The 14,937-nt window shown below is 42.9% G+C and overlaps 1 protein-coding gene across 1 annotated transcript in view; it reads right to left on the reverse strand.

The window, feature by feature from the left end:
• Window positions 1-900: 900 nt before the first annotated feature.
• The window catches only part of LOC113407222 (inaD-like protein), a 212,845-nt gene continuing 198,808 nt past the window's right edge, over window positions 901-14,937 (reverse strand). The window contains exons 41-46 of the mRNA XM_026655445.1: window positions 14,283-14,323; window positions 13,735-13,857; window positions 10,878-10,982; window positions 7,076-7,182; window positions 5,218-5,341; window positions 901-1,705 (exon numbers count right to left, since the gene is read on the reverse strand). Of these exons, the coding sequence (XP_026511230.1) occupies window positions 1,559-1,705; window positions 5,218-5,341; window positions 7,076-7,182; window positions 10,878-10,982; window positions 13,735-13,857; window positions 14,283-14,323 (647 nt within the window). The 3' untranslated portion in view covers window positions 901-1,558. The remainder of the gene's footprint in view (window positions 1,706-5,217; window positions 5,342-7,075; window positions 7,183-10,877; window positions 10,983-13,734; window positions 13,858-14,282; window positions 14,324-14,937) is intronic.

The raw sequence follows: 14,937 nt of genomic DNA on the forward strand, positions 1-14,937 counted from the left end.
GAAGGTCTCATACACAATTGATAATTAAATCAGCTGCCAATTTCAATACTCTTCCTATTTTTTAATTCACTTTTCCTTGCTGTATCATTATCATCATTAAAAATTAGCCCTCTTAGCCCTACATCATACTGAGGTGCTTTCTGCATGCCACCAGTCTCCACAAAGTTAGAAAGATTAAACAGCATGGACTTGCATTACCACTTATTTGCTTTACAAGTTCACTTGCTAAATCTCTTAGTGGCATTGCACAAAACTAGGTTCTAGCAATCTGAAGCCCAGGATACTGGATGGGTGGTAGTTTCTGATAAGTAAAGGTCCCTTTCCCACACCAGCTGACACCATGCAGACTTTTGGAAACTTGCAAAATGGTTCAATCTGCCTTCATTTAGCCCTCAGCGCTAGTGGGAATCACAACTTACTAGCTTTCACATTAGCTGAATTATAGTACCACATTATGGAGGCAAACTCTGGCCTTCTTAGAAGTCTAACTGTGGACACTAGTACTGCAATTCAGCACAATTACAAATGCATGTACTGAGCATCTTGGTCATTTCAGAACATTTCTTTTTCTATAAAAAATTAATTAGAACAGAATAAGACATGTTGCTCATGCCACATCTAGATCTTAAAACACTGTCGGAGATTTTGAAAGACCTGAAAAAACAGGCCCCTCCCCCAGTTTTTTTTTTTTAATGTTAAAGGCTGCAAATTGACTCATCACAATAATGATGGGGGCGGGGGGAGGGATAGCTCAGTGGTTTGAGCATGGGCCTGTTAAACCCAGAGTTGTGAGTTCAATCCTTGAGGGGGCCACTTAGGGATCTGTGGCAAAATCAGTACTTGGTCCTGCTAGTGAAGGCAGGGGGCTGAACTCGCTGACCTTTCAAGGTCCCTTCCAGTTCTAGGAGATAGGATATCTCCATTAATTAATTTATTTTATTTATTATTTATAATAATAATCACTAACTGGCATGGACCTATCCAGAGTGATAAATATGAAAAGTTAGCATTGACTGTCAAACTTACTGTGCAGAGCACAAACACTTTCCCAGAGGAGAATCGGATATTTCGTCATTTGGAACTGTGGTAATTTAATTACATTATTAATGTTTTCTGACATACTTGAAAGGACAATTAGCATAAGTAAATAATGAGTGAGATGACAAATCACTTAGCATTTATTTCTGATCATCAGATGATGATCTAAATTCTCTTTTGTGTGTGCGCGTTAATTCCAGTTTCAGCAATTGTAACAGGGATTTCCCATTGGTGGGGATAAACTGATGTTTAACTAAAGTAAAACACATATAGTTCATTAAAGTTTTCTAAGTTAACCTTGTTGAGAGGAAACAGAAGCCACAAGATATTAAAGAAGTAGAAAAATCACTGACCAATAAGCTTCATTTATAAGACTAAATGAAACAATAGAGGCAATAGGATTAGAATATACTAATTTTATCTGGAGTTTGTTTTTCATCTCACTCAGGACTGTACATTATCATAGCAGCTCTACGCTGTTTTAAAATAATTGCATTCATCTCCACATGTGCAATGAGATTCATGATAACACTGTTAAGGTTACAGATCCTTTCTGGCATTTCAGAATAGCTACAGCTTGCTCATGAGTAACACCTTCCAAAGCTTCTCCATTAACTGCTAAAATCTGATCGCCGCGCTTCAATCTGCCATCATCCGCAGCTGCTCCCTGCAAACAACAAAAAATGACCAAACAATGTGATGTGATTTAATTCTAAATTTCTTTAAAAAAAATACAGCACGACACTGCTCAACAACATTAATTCTCTTTGTTACCAGCTTTAAACCACAACTCTTTCCTGCAGCCATGACTCAGTATTGTGCTGGCAAATGCTGATGGTATTTGGCAGAGGCTTGATGCATGTGGGTGGGTGGGGGCACAGGGGATTTGCTGCCCTGTTTGTGTCCTTTTCTGGGACATCTGTTCCTCCTCAAGGAAGGGGTCAAGTCTTTGAAGCAGAAGGAGGGCTGTACTTCCTTTCTTCCTTAGTCTGATGGCTAGAGCCATTGCAATCCTCGGTGTAGGAATCTGGCTGGGAGCTCCTGAACCCCTTCTCCTTTAATGGGGCAGAGTCCTTTGAAGGACAGTGGGACCTTTCTAGGACTTTCTATCTTGTCATGGCTCTCTGCATGGAGACCCTTCCCACTCACCACTTCTGAGTCTGAGCCATCCCTTAGGTGGAAGGGTTTAGCAGGGCTGGCTCCAGGCACCAGCCCAGCAAGCAGGTGCTTGGGGCGGCCCGTCGGGCTGTTCGGCAGCAATTCGGCCGAACAGCCCTCTTGGAGGGAAGCACCTGCCGCCGAATTCCCGCTGAAGAAGCTGCTGCCGGAGTGCCGCCTTCCGCCACTTGGGGAGGCAAAAACCCTGGAGCCGGTCCTGGGATTTAGCAATGCGTGGCTGATTTGGAGGATGGCCCCACCTGGCCCTGGTTTCTTTTCTGGGATAATGAGGTGGGGCACCGGATGAGGGACTGAGGGCCTTATGTGTGCTGTTAAGACAGCTGCACAGGGTGTGTGCCACAGGGCTTCTGTTTCGCCTCAGAGGCCTGCTCTCCTCCAGCAGCAGCCTTCTAGGGGGAGTATTCTTTGCCTGCTGGAGAGAGAAACAGCTGAAAGCTGAGAGATGGCTTGACTCTCATATGAGTGGGAAGCGACACCCTCAAAGTTACAGATCCCGATTCTCATTTACACAATAGCCCCGTTATACACACTCACTTTAAAGCCCCTTTACACTGCCAAAAGTAGTCTAGCAGGACCACCATGCAAATGAAAACCAGGCCTTTACTGTTCTGTGTTCATCTGCTTATTGGGAAGAATCCTAACCCAAGCATCTGAACTGGTATAGAAGATCAAAGAGAAAAGTATTTATAGAAACCTGGAAGCTTTTAGTTTTATTTATTTATTTTTTGCTCAGTGCCAAGGGTGGACTTTATTTTCCCTCCAAAAAAAAAAAAAAAATGTAGGTAAAGTTACATAAAACAGAGCAAAACACTATACGATGTTCCACTAAAACAACTAAATGTATTGCTGAAGGCATAAGGTTCCCAATGACATAAAAGGCAGGAGGCTTTATTATTATTAATAATCATTTGTATTATTGTGCAGTAGGTATGTCACATCAAGGTTCGTGAATGCATTGATGGCTTTAGGACAGGAAAATTACACTAAACTTCTGGCCTTGTGCCAAAAGCTTATAAAGGCAGTCTTCTCTCCATCTGGGCTGCATCTGATGGGCCTTGGAGTCAGTATAAAGCAAACCAGTGATTAGAAACATGCCCAGAGAGTCTACGCAAGAGGTTATTTGAAGGTAAAGACAAAAAGGCATTCTGAAACGTAAATACTAGTCCCATAGTCTTTTCTTCTATTGAAATTTGTGGATTCACTAAAGAGAAAATCAATTCTAAGTGCCCTGAACACTCTACAAAACCACTGGCCTGAGATGTTTGTGGAATCCTCCAGATATTTATGCAGCCTTACATCGGTCCCCTACCATTTTTTCTGTTTGGTCTAATTCATTGAGACTGTACTATAAAAGAGACTTTATGCTAACACATCTTTCTGTTAAGCATTCCTAATTCAATAGGGCTAGAATTCAGTTGAGCCCGAATTCCAGATCTTGACATCAGTGAGTGATGGGGAAATTAGGATGGGGATCTGCACCTCATGACTAGTCCCTATTTTTACAATGGGCCAAACCAAGATCTTGGATTCATGCATGCCATATCTTTAGGGAAGTTTGAAGCCCAATGCAAATTCTGCGGCTCGGTCCATGTTTACACAGGACCTTAGCTGTAAGAAAGCAAGACTGTCAGGCTGCAGGCAGGAATCCTCCTCTTGAACGAGAGCTGAGCGCAGCAGGTAAAACCCCCACAGTCACTTTCAAAGCTTTTGAACTACAACTTTGAAAGTTAAAAAAGGAGAGAAGGGGGAGGCTGTGGTGGTGCTGAGCACTTCCCAAGTTGGAAACAGGTAAGTTAAAAATTAATAAAGCCGTAGGGCCTGATTCCCCATTACCCTGCCCCTCGTGAAGTCATCTACACCAGTGCAAAGTGTGAAACACTACTGTTGTGATATGGTAGCATTTTATACCCAGTTTGCACTGGTGTAAGTGACCTCACAACACGCAGGGCAATGGAGAATCAGGCTGATAGCATCTTCCCCTTTTCTCATCCAAGAGAGTCTTTTCTCATCCAAGTTGGCCACAACATGGATGTGAGGGAGCGTCTGACCACAGAGACCTGAGTTTTACTTCTGGCTTTGCAACTAACTTTGTGACCTTAGCAAGACATTTAACCTCTCTGCAACTGTTTCCCAAATGTAAAATGCTACTTATACACTTGTGCACAGCATAGGCGCCGACTCTGTGGGTGCTCCAGCCCCGGAGCACCCACAGAATTGGCGCCTATGCTGTGCACAAGTGTATAAGTAGCATATACAGCTCTGGGGCTGGAGCACCCACGGGGAAAAGTTGGTGGGTGCTCTGCACCCACTGGCAGCTCCCCACCCTGAACCCCGCCCCAGCTCACCTCCGCCTCCTCCCCTGAGCATGCCGTCCCCGCTTCTCCTCCCAGTGCTTGCCGCCGTGAAACAGCTGTTTTGCAGCCTAAGAACCTGTGGGAGAGAGGGGGGAGGAGCGGGAACGTGGCGAGCTCAGGGGAGGAGGCGGGGAAGAGGCGGGGACGGGGTGGGAATTTGGGGAAGGAGTCCAATAGGGGCAAGGAGGGGGCGGAGTCGGGGCAGGGACTTTGAGGAAGGGGTTGGAATGGGGGTGGGGCGGGGGCGGGAGAGGACAGGGAAGGGGTGGAGTCAGGGCGGGGCCAAGGATGAGGGGGTGCAAGCACCCACCGGTGCCAGGAAAAGTTGGCGCCTATGGTGCACAGCACTTTGAGACCTACGGATAAATAAAGCCTTATACAGATTATTTTAAAGACATTTCCCAAATACACAGAGTAACATGTATTTACTCAGATAAGGTCTCTCTTTCCACATGTCAGCATAATAAAATAGCAGCTTTTCCCTCATCCTTGCTAGCTGATAGTGAGCTTTGGGTCCCGGCAGTGATGATCAAATCACACATACCCAGACAATGAGTTTGGGACACAATTCTTTTGCATTAAACTTGTTATCTGTTCCTAATTTTAGGGTTTTCAAAAGATATATGCAAAAAGGAAAAAAAGATACCTTGGCAAATATAGTCTTGACATAAATGGGCAGGTCTCCATGGGGACTTCCATATCCCCCTACAATACTAAAACCCAGGCCATCAGAACCTTTCTCCAAAGCAATAATCTTAGGCTGAGGAGCCCTGAAAAAACAATGAATACCACTTAGAAGAACAATATATATCAAGTGAGGGTCTTTTTGTAGAAGGAACACTTTCAAATAGATTCAGACTTTCAAATAGATTCAAATAGATACACCCATTTTCCTTTTAAGATGTTTGTCATAATTTCACAAACCATGGCTCTGATCCCACGTTGAAATGCACTAACATGGACCCATGAACCTAAGTAGAGTCCCATTGACTTCACTTTTTATATACTTCCTTTAATAGGACTCAAAAAGAGCACACTATTCCCCAATAGCAGACTGTGATTCAGGAGTAAGGCCCACACAATTGCTATGTGTTTTTAAATACGATTTGCTCCCTGACAGTCCATCTTCTGCCCCAGTTTAGGAGAAGTGAATTTGCAACATCATTTCATAGCAACACAACATCATCGCCTGACTTCAGAGGCAATGTTGTCTAGTGGACAGAACATAAAACTGGAAGTCAGGAACTCCTGAGTGCTAATTTCAGCTCAATCACAGCCTTATAGCATGGACCAAAAAGTCACAAAGGCCCCAGTTTTGAAAGTTTCTCTGTGCAGGTTCAGAAGTCCACCAACCTGGAGTAACATGCAGTATTGGGCCCATAATCATTCATATCTCAGTTTCCCCATATGAAAAATGGGGTTTTCTTCTCTATCTCACCAGTGTTTTGAAGCATTACTAGTTCATGAGCACAAGGTAATTTACAGACGTAACACACTTTGTAAATAGTGGAGCTGAATAAATAGTTTACAATGAAAAAATTATTTGACAGATTTAGTTTTTCCGCTTGCTTAATATCAGTGAGCAGGAAGCCAGTTTCTTAGATTGATTCACGGTTTGGAAAAATATTCAATATTTTTTTCCATATCTGACTTTTTTTTTTAAACTTTATGGACTGAGAGTATTTGATATTTTGCTAATCTGAGTTGGTCAAAACAATCTGATTTGTGCTCTTTGACTGGAGAAGTGCACAAGCACTCAATGCAAATATTAGCATGTGCAAGCTTAAAATAGTTCCCACAACTTCTTAACTTCAAATGAAAACTCCCTTTTTTCAAATATTTGTGAGAGTTCAAATTGGCTGGATGTACATTCATGGAAAGAGAACACAAGAGGGGCATGGACAAATCTCATTCATGCAACAATTTGAGATAATATTTGTGATTTTTTTGTTTTTCCACAGTTAGCGCTAAGCATTATTATTATTGACTAAAGGAACAATACAATGAAAAAGCTAATGGAAGACAGAATCCCTTTAATATAAATGAATATCTTCAAGCTCAGCAAAATACATGCACATTTGGAACTTTTATATCAATCCCCCTGCTTTCGGAAAACCTCTTCTTGTTTAATCCCCGAGATGATGGATTATTTTGAACTGCAGTTGTCATAACTCATTTCAAAGAGGAAGCTGCGAAACAGGAGCAGAACCATCATGACAACACATCAACTGGAAAATCTACGGAGATGTGCTTTTTGGAAATCTATCAAAAACAAAAGCATGAAGATTCACACTTGAATTACCAGATGAAGGCAGGTATGGTTCCACTCCTCACCAGTAGAGGACAATAGTGAGCATTTTAAAGGTGCTGAAAAATTAGTTGAAATGACAAGAGAAGAGAGCAAACACACTGTCCATGCCTGTGCGAGGGAACGGAAATGTTTGAGTATCCTTTAGCCAGTACTCTGAACTAGAGTACTCCAACATCAAAGAGTGCATACTTACTCTGGATCTTCAGAATGACAATCAAGAGTAGGCGAGTTAAGATTACATCCAGCAGACATGCTCTCTAATTGGCTAGCTATGGCACTGATATTGGTGTCGGCTACAACCTGAAAGTCAGGATGCAAGAAAATGTCAGCAAGGGGTCAGACTGCTAAACAACATCTTTACTTATTACACAACAAATACTGAGTATGTTACGAAAAATGGCTACTTTTTACAATCAAAACTTCATAAAAGATTTTAAAAATATTTTAAGTCCTTTATAAATTGAACTCAAATTACATTCAAATCACAGATTCATGAAGAAAATGTAAGAGGACCACCAATTTTCTGCAAGGATACAGCACAACACTTTTATTCTAATTTAAGGCCAGATTACCCTGGGGCCTCATACTATATTAAGTTTTGTTCATGTTCCTGCATTGTGGGTGGAGAGAGGCCGGGTTCCAAGGTCAACAGCAGATGAAGGGACCACATCAGGGGGACATAATGGTGCCCCAGAGCTGTTAGGAAGGCCTTAGGGACACAAATGGGGCATCAGAGCTGGTACGAAGCAAAGGCAATCTAACCGAAGGCCCTGATCTTTGGTGAATCCCAGAGATACAAGCATCCATGAGGCTGAAACTCCTACTCATCCTGTAGAGCAAAATAACCCTAACCTCCCAAAGGACCAATCTGTTGGAAGCTACTGAATGGAGATCTCAATTTTTCTTTTCGTTCTCCCCCATATCTCTGGGTTTTTTTGTTTATTTCTCATTGGAGCGAGCAAATCTGGCCCTCATTTTAATCTTTCTGCCCCCACAAATTCTAACGTCTCCTTCTCCCTCTACACCTTATATCTGGGTAATCTCACCCACAAACACAAATTCAACTACCATCTCTATGTGGGCAATTCACATACAGTAGTAGAGTAGAGAACACATAGGAATTTAATACTTCAGATGAAACCAATGACATGAAAGGTGAAATGTAAGGTGAAGCTAAGTTCAAGGATGATTTACTTTCTCAGTGAAACAGAGAAGTACAGAGGGCGTCAACTCAATCCATTCTTTTAAGTTCTCTGTTTATATGCCTTGTCTCCAATAAAGTATTTCCCCTTCTCTTCTAGACACTGTCTGTATTCCTGCAACATATTTTACTCTCTGTGGGCCATGTAAAGGAGCCATGTAAAAATGTGGAGCTCAGAAATGCCTTTCTACATTGGCTAGTAAAGGCCACGCATTAGTGAACAGCTTTCGCTTTTCACTTCCCATGGGTGAGCACTCTACAACCATGATTCAGATGACTCCAGGAGATAGCAAACCTGCTTCTCAGCCCCCTGGCCAGGTCAGAGGCAGGTAGCTGGAGCCAGGCAGTGCAGGGCAGCTGCTGCTCTGGCTGATGCCATGGAACAGGCAGCTGTGGTGTTCCCCCATCTCCTGCTGCTGCTGGTGCCAGGGCCGGTGCAACCCATTAGGCGACCGAGGCGGTCGCCTAGGGCGCGAACATTTGGGGGGTGGCGACCGCGGCGGCCGGATCTTCGGCCGCCCCGGTCGTCGTCGGTATTTTGGGGGCGGGACCTTCCGCCGCCTCTGTCGGGGGCGGTATTTCAGGGGTGGAACCTTCCGCTGCCTAGGGCGGCAAAAAAGCTGGCAGTGCTCCTGGCTGGTGCCTGGTGGCTGCAGCTGCTCCTCAGCATCCAGCCCCCTTTCACTGCTTGTGCAGCCGATAAGAGCCGCCCGGACAGGTGGAGCTGGCTCCAGGGGTGGTAGAGCCCTCAGGGAGCAGACACTGCGGGAGGGGTGTCCCCTCCCAGAACACAGCCCCTAGCTATCCCTTGCCTACAGCCTGAGCCCCTCCCAACTGCCTGCACACAGCTCCTAGCTACCCCTTGCCTGCACTTCGAGAGGTTTTCAGACTTTTTGAGCTGACCCTCCCCACCCTGCTTTGACTTATAATTTTTGGTTGCGCCCTCCTCCCACAACCCAGACTGGCTTGGTGGCTTGCTGAGGTGAGTCAGGGGGTGGAGGTGGCACTCCCTCCCAGGGCCCTGCCATGCAGAGCTGGCCCATACCCCACTAGGCCCTGCCCCTCCACCCCCAATAGAAATCAAAGTACATCTATGCCCAAGACCTCCCCTCCCCCCAGTAGCTGAAGCCTGGAACCCTGCAGGGCTAAAACCCCAAGCCCCCTTTGCTGGGCAGCTGAAGCCCAGAGCTGCGAGGATCCCCACTGGACCCTGGAGTTGTTAATAGTACGGTGGTGGGGGAGTAAGGGGGCTCAGGAAAAAAAAAAAAAAAGGTTGAGAACCCCTGTCCTAACCCATCAAACAGTGATTCTTAGTAAAATCCTCAAGCAAAAACCAGAATGCCACAATTTTAATGTGAGTTTCATGTTCTAGGTTTCAGGCTCATAATTCACCCCTTTTGGGGTGGTCAGGACAACAGCAGAATTGCACATAGTTCAGAAGGTAGAAGCTGTTGTAAATAAATGTATTCCAATATTCCAGTAGGGGGGAAAGTTGTCGTATTTCCTTGTTAAATAAAACCCAATGGCAAAATAAATCTATATTCACAAATCTGTGGCAGTAAGAATGTATCAGAGTTCAACAACCTTGTAAAAAGCTTCTTATCTCATTACTACACCTGCAGAAAGCAGATTAATTTAAACTGAAGTATCAAAACAGCCGGAAGGGACGATTGTTCCCCCGAGAACCTAATCTTCCATTTGCAAACTCCTTTAACACCCTTCCCAGGGCATCCCGATAATAAGCCTTTCCAACCCAGTGAACACAATTATCTGACCTTTCAGTGCAGTTTGCCATGAGGTGGTCTAACTTGATAATAAATACAATTACTTAATGACATGTCAGTCATGATATCAGCCTGATAGAACTATTCCACTTATATTGTTTTAATAAAAAAGTAATGAAAAGTACCAATACTTAGCATTAATATAATCATTTCCTGTTCATCATATTTACAGCCACCACTAATATACCTGAATACTTTGTTTACCTGTCTAATTGTATTATCAAAAATAACTTCTTAGCTTCCCAAAAGGAATTTTTTTTATTTGTGGAAAAGGACTGCATTGTATTGAGAATAAAAATACAAAATGTGAGAGAAATTAAGCAAATTCTAAGCTATCTAGCAGTTGTGAATGTGAGAGAAAAAACCCTCAGCTTTTATATACGAGATTTTTGTATCCAGTATTTTCCTCTTAGCAGGTTCAAGTTGTGTATATTGGAGAAACAGAAGAGGGCTGCTGTAATCAAAAATAAAAACTACACATTCTTCAATAGTATTTTTTTACCCTTAATTGCCACATTTATCAGCGGTGTACCTAAGTACTGTAATTTGGTTGATAATCAGTCCTACACACTAATATATTGAATTGAGATGTAATAATTTATACCAAACCCAACTAGAGTTTTCGTTTTTTTTCACTTCCACGAACAAAGAAATTAACACTTTGGACAGCTCAGTCCCAGTCTAGCAGCACAAGAAAAGGAGTCATTCCATGTTTGTAGCTAACTTACTTTTAAAAAAAGTGTTGGAAGCTAAAAGCTTTCTTGCTTTATCATGTGTAGCAACAAGTCATTTTGTTCCCCGTTATGCTTTTATATAATCATACTCACAGTCTGTATGGGTGGCAATAAAGAATTTTTGAATGAAAATAATAATTTATTGCTTTCATTCTGTATAATTCACATCAAGAAGCACCCCACTGCGCTGTGATGTCGTGTGCCAGTGATGCTTAGTCTTTTTTGAACACCACTTATCTACCCTCATGCAGCTGCATGTTCAATTTATCGCCATACCTGCAGGATAATGCTCCCATAAGCATTCTTTAGTAGATTAACAGCATCAGCGTGAGACAGCCCGTCCAAAGGTTGCCCATTAATACTGACAATCCGATCTCCAACCTAAAAGTACAACAGTAATGGAAAATTACTAGCATTAAGGAAAATTAAATTTAAGGATGCTTAAAATTCCTTATGAAATTGGCACTGCAGACTCATGCGTCTCATATACAGTATGTCTTTTGTGAGGATTCTGTATTTCCACTGATCTTTCAGCATTCTTCAGAGTAAGGATAATGCACATTTCTTAAAAAATAACAGCCCAGATAAACAAAGAGAGGTCATAGTCTATTGATGACATTTGCAAGTAAGGAGAATGACATTAGCAACCAACCATTTTCATTCCATGTGGAAAGGCCACATGTATGTCCACATACATGGATAAGGAGAGGGGTGCAGGTGTGTGTTTTAACTGTAATATAAGAAAGCAGACGCTAGCCATATTAATTCATAAATGAGTAAATATATAAGCTTTTGAGTCTAATAAAAACGTATGCTGCTGATATACCAGGCCTTAGCACCCTTGCAGAGTTCCGTTAAGCACGGGTCTATTCTAGTGGATCTCATTGTAGGATCAGAGCCATGGCTTTCCTGTGCATATTATGTATATTCTTCTTTCAAGTAGGTAATTTCCATAGATTATGATTCATAGCTTCTAAGGCCAGAAGGGGTCCTTGGATATATCTACACTGCAATTTAAAACCCACAGCTGGTCTGTGTCAGCTGACTTGGGCTTGCAGGTCTCAGGCTAAGAGACTGTTCAATTTCAGTGTAGATGTTTAGGCTTGGGCTGGAGCCTGGGCTCTGGGACCCCACAAGTGGGGAGGGTCCTGGAGCCCAGGTTCCAGCCTGAGCCCAAATGTCAACACTGCAATTAAACAGCCCCTTAACCCAAGTGGACATGGGCCAGCCACAGGTATTTAACTGCAGTGTAGACATGTCACTGTGATCATTACTCCTCAGGGAATTCTGCACCACTGCATATGTGCAGAATTTTTTTTTTCTGTGCATAAAATATATTCCCTCCCCAGAAGTGCTGCCGTTCTGCCTTTCACACACCAGAGGCCGCTGCCACAGCAGCCGGCTGTGTTCATCACACCACCCTGCCCATGGAGCCAGTTTAGGAGGCACAGGATATGCGTGCGTGCGTGCGTGCGTGTAGGGGGGGAACAGAGAGTGGGGCGGCTCACAGACTGATGTTCAGAAGAGCTAGTGAGGGGGGAGAGACTGGGTGGGGGCACAGGAGCTAGTGGGGTGACAGCATTGAGCCAGGGGCTGAAGGGGGGGGGGGGGGGGGGCGGGGCCCAAGGGAGAAGGGGGGGGATAGGGGGCTGCAGAGCCACTTGGGGACAAGGGGGTAAAAGGGTGCAGGGGCACACAGGGACGGGGAGTGCAGGGGCATATAGGGACAGGGGCAGATGTGCCTGACTGAATGAATGGGAGAGGCTAGAGTGTCAGTCAGGGTCTGCATGGGGGAGGCTCCCCAACTCCCTAACAATCCCCCCCCCAAAAAACCTGTTTCCTACTTCTCCCACCCACACCCAACAACCCTCCAGGTTCATTCCTGGGCTCTTTCCCTCTCCCTCAGCTCCTCCACTACCCCTGACTTCCCCAAGCCTTTATACTGCTTCTAAGGGGTGCAGTAAATACGTTTCTGTAGTGTAGTTTAAACAAATTACTCAAAGTTCTGTATTAAGTTGCATAGTAAGGAATCTATTTGTCAAAAAAAAAATATTTCCTGAATCTTTTTTTTGGTCTATATTAATACAGATATACTTGCGGACAGGTATTTTGAAAAAAATTACCAAAATAATTGAAACTGGCATGATGATATTGTGTTATTTTGACAAATAAAATATGCAGAACTTTGCAGAATTTTAAAATATTGAGCGCAGAATTCCCCCAGGAATAGATCATCTAGTCGGACCTCCTGTATAGCAATAATGTAGGATTTCCCTGAAATAGTTATTTCAACTAGTGTATATCTTAAATCAGTCTTGATTTAAGAATTGCAAGTGATGGAGAATCCACCACAACTTTGATAAGTTGTTCCAATGGTTAGTTACGCTTCACTATTAAAAATTTACATCTTATTTCCAGTCTGAATTAGTCTAGCTTCAACTTCCAGCTATTGGATCTTGTTATATTTTTGTTTGCTAGATTGAAGAGCCCATTCCCTCATTTTTGTTCCTCACGTAAGTACTTATAGACTGCAATCATTTTAATAATGATAGTTATCCTGAAAGTCTACCCAATAATTGTGGGATGTTCAACACAGTAGTTCATCAAAAACTGAAACATAATAGCAACAGTCTTTCGAATTTAAAGTGTAATTTTTTTTGTTTTGGCACCTGAAAAAGTCAGTTTCAATTTAAAATCAGTTACGTGTTGCCAGAGTTTTTGTTTTGTATAAGATCTAAGGGGTGCCCCAGTTGTCCATGGACCACCTATGACCTGTGAAGCAACTGCCTCTGATCCTTGCAGAGAGCTGACTGGTCATGTAGTGCTGACTTTCCCCTCTGTTCCCAGCTACTGGACTGCATTAAGAGACTGTTGCAAATACATTTAAATACTTCCAGAATGTTACATTTTCACATAGACAATCAATGTAATTGTCACAGGGATGTACTGCACTCAGCAGCAGCAGGCACAGGCCATCTCTGACCATGAATGGGAGGGGAGAGGGTCTAGGAGACAAGGTGCCTATCCAGGAGTGATCCACACTTACAAATGTTTGAGAGCTCCTTTTCTAAACGAGCACAAGATAAAATAGTGAATACTAGAGGAGGTGATATATATTCCCCCTTCCACTTACTTTGAGCCTTTGGGTACGTGCTGCTACTCCACTGGCTTGAATCATGGCGATAAAGATTGGAACATCTCCTAATGGGCTTCCCTTCCCTCCTGCTATACTGATACCAAGGGCATCATTTGGTCCCTAAAAGGAAGAAACGTATCAAAACAATTCACAGTGTAACAATGTATAGCTGTGTGTGTGTCTATATATATTCCCCATCTGCACTCAGTGATTCAAGACAACAGTTCTGTTAGGTGACAGCCTGGTCCTTTACACATTACTATGGGGCTTACTATACACTTACTATAAGCAGCCACATTGTACAGAGAACTATGCCTGGTAGCAAGTGTTTGCAGGACAGGGCCCCAAGCCTGTAAAAGAACCTGAGATACCCAGGCAGATTGGACATATTTAATTCAGTAACAACACCTCATATATCTAGCTATAATTAAAACCATAAAGTGCCAACACCAATTAAATAATAATGCAGTTTTGCATGCCAAAAAGTAGTGAAAAATTAACAGCTATCGTTGGAAACAACACCTTTCAGAAAATAACTCACTGACCCTCAATATCTCCACAGTCCTCAGGTCCATATCTGCTTCTACTAAAAAGGAAACAAACAATTAACTTCTGTAATTAAGAGATAATATAATTAAGAGATAACACTGTCAGGTGACAATGATCTCTGGCTGACTAGCCAAAGTTATCACTGAGCAAAGCAGAGCCCTTTCGGGCGCTGATCATGTGACAAGGACAGGATTTCTGTTTCACCAAGTGATAAACATGGATACAATCACTCTGTTTGATAGATGCCATTGTGACATCCACTGTACGCAGCAGTTGCTCACATAATCTATTGAATAGCAGTGTTTTGTTGGCCTAGGGAATATAGACCTATTGTGTGTTGCACTCAATTAAAGATTAGCTTATTATTCATAAATCACAGTGTCCCCACCACAAAGGGTACTGTATATGTCTGGTTTGTGCCTGCTAAAGTTCTATTGATTTCCTTTTCTAATTTGTGCTGTATTAGTAAATAATAGACATCCAGTTAATCAGTCTGGCTGGCACAGATTCCTCGTGGCACACAATTAGCTACAGTGCCAGCTAAAAAGCACTAAAATTATATGAAAGAATTGGAGATGGTCTAGAAGCAAAAAATATGAAACTGGAGCTAAATGACCTCAACGTTTGAGTATTCAGATCCAGGGTTTTGAC

This window comes from Terrapene carolina, unplaced genomic scaffold, assembly GCF_002925995.2.
Source record: "Terrapene carolina triunguis isolate 2854851 unplaced genomic scaffold, T_m_triunguis-2.0 Scaffold210, whole genome shotgun sequence".
NCBI lineage: Eukaryota > Metazoa > Chordata > Testudines > Emydidae > Terrapene > Terrapene triunguis.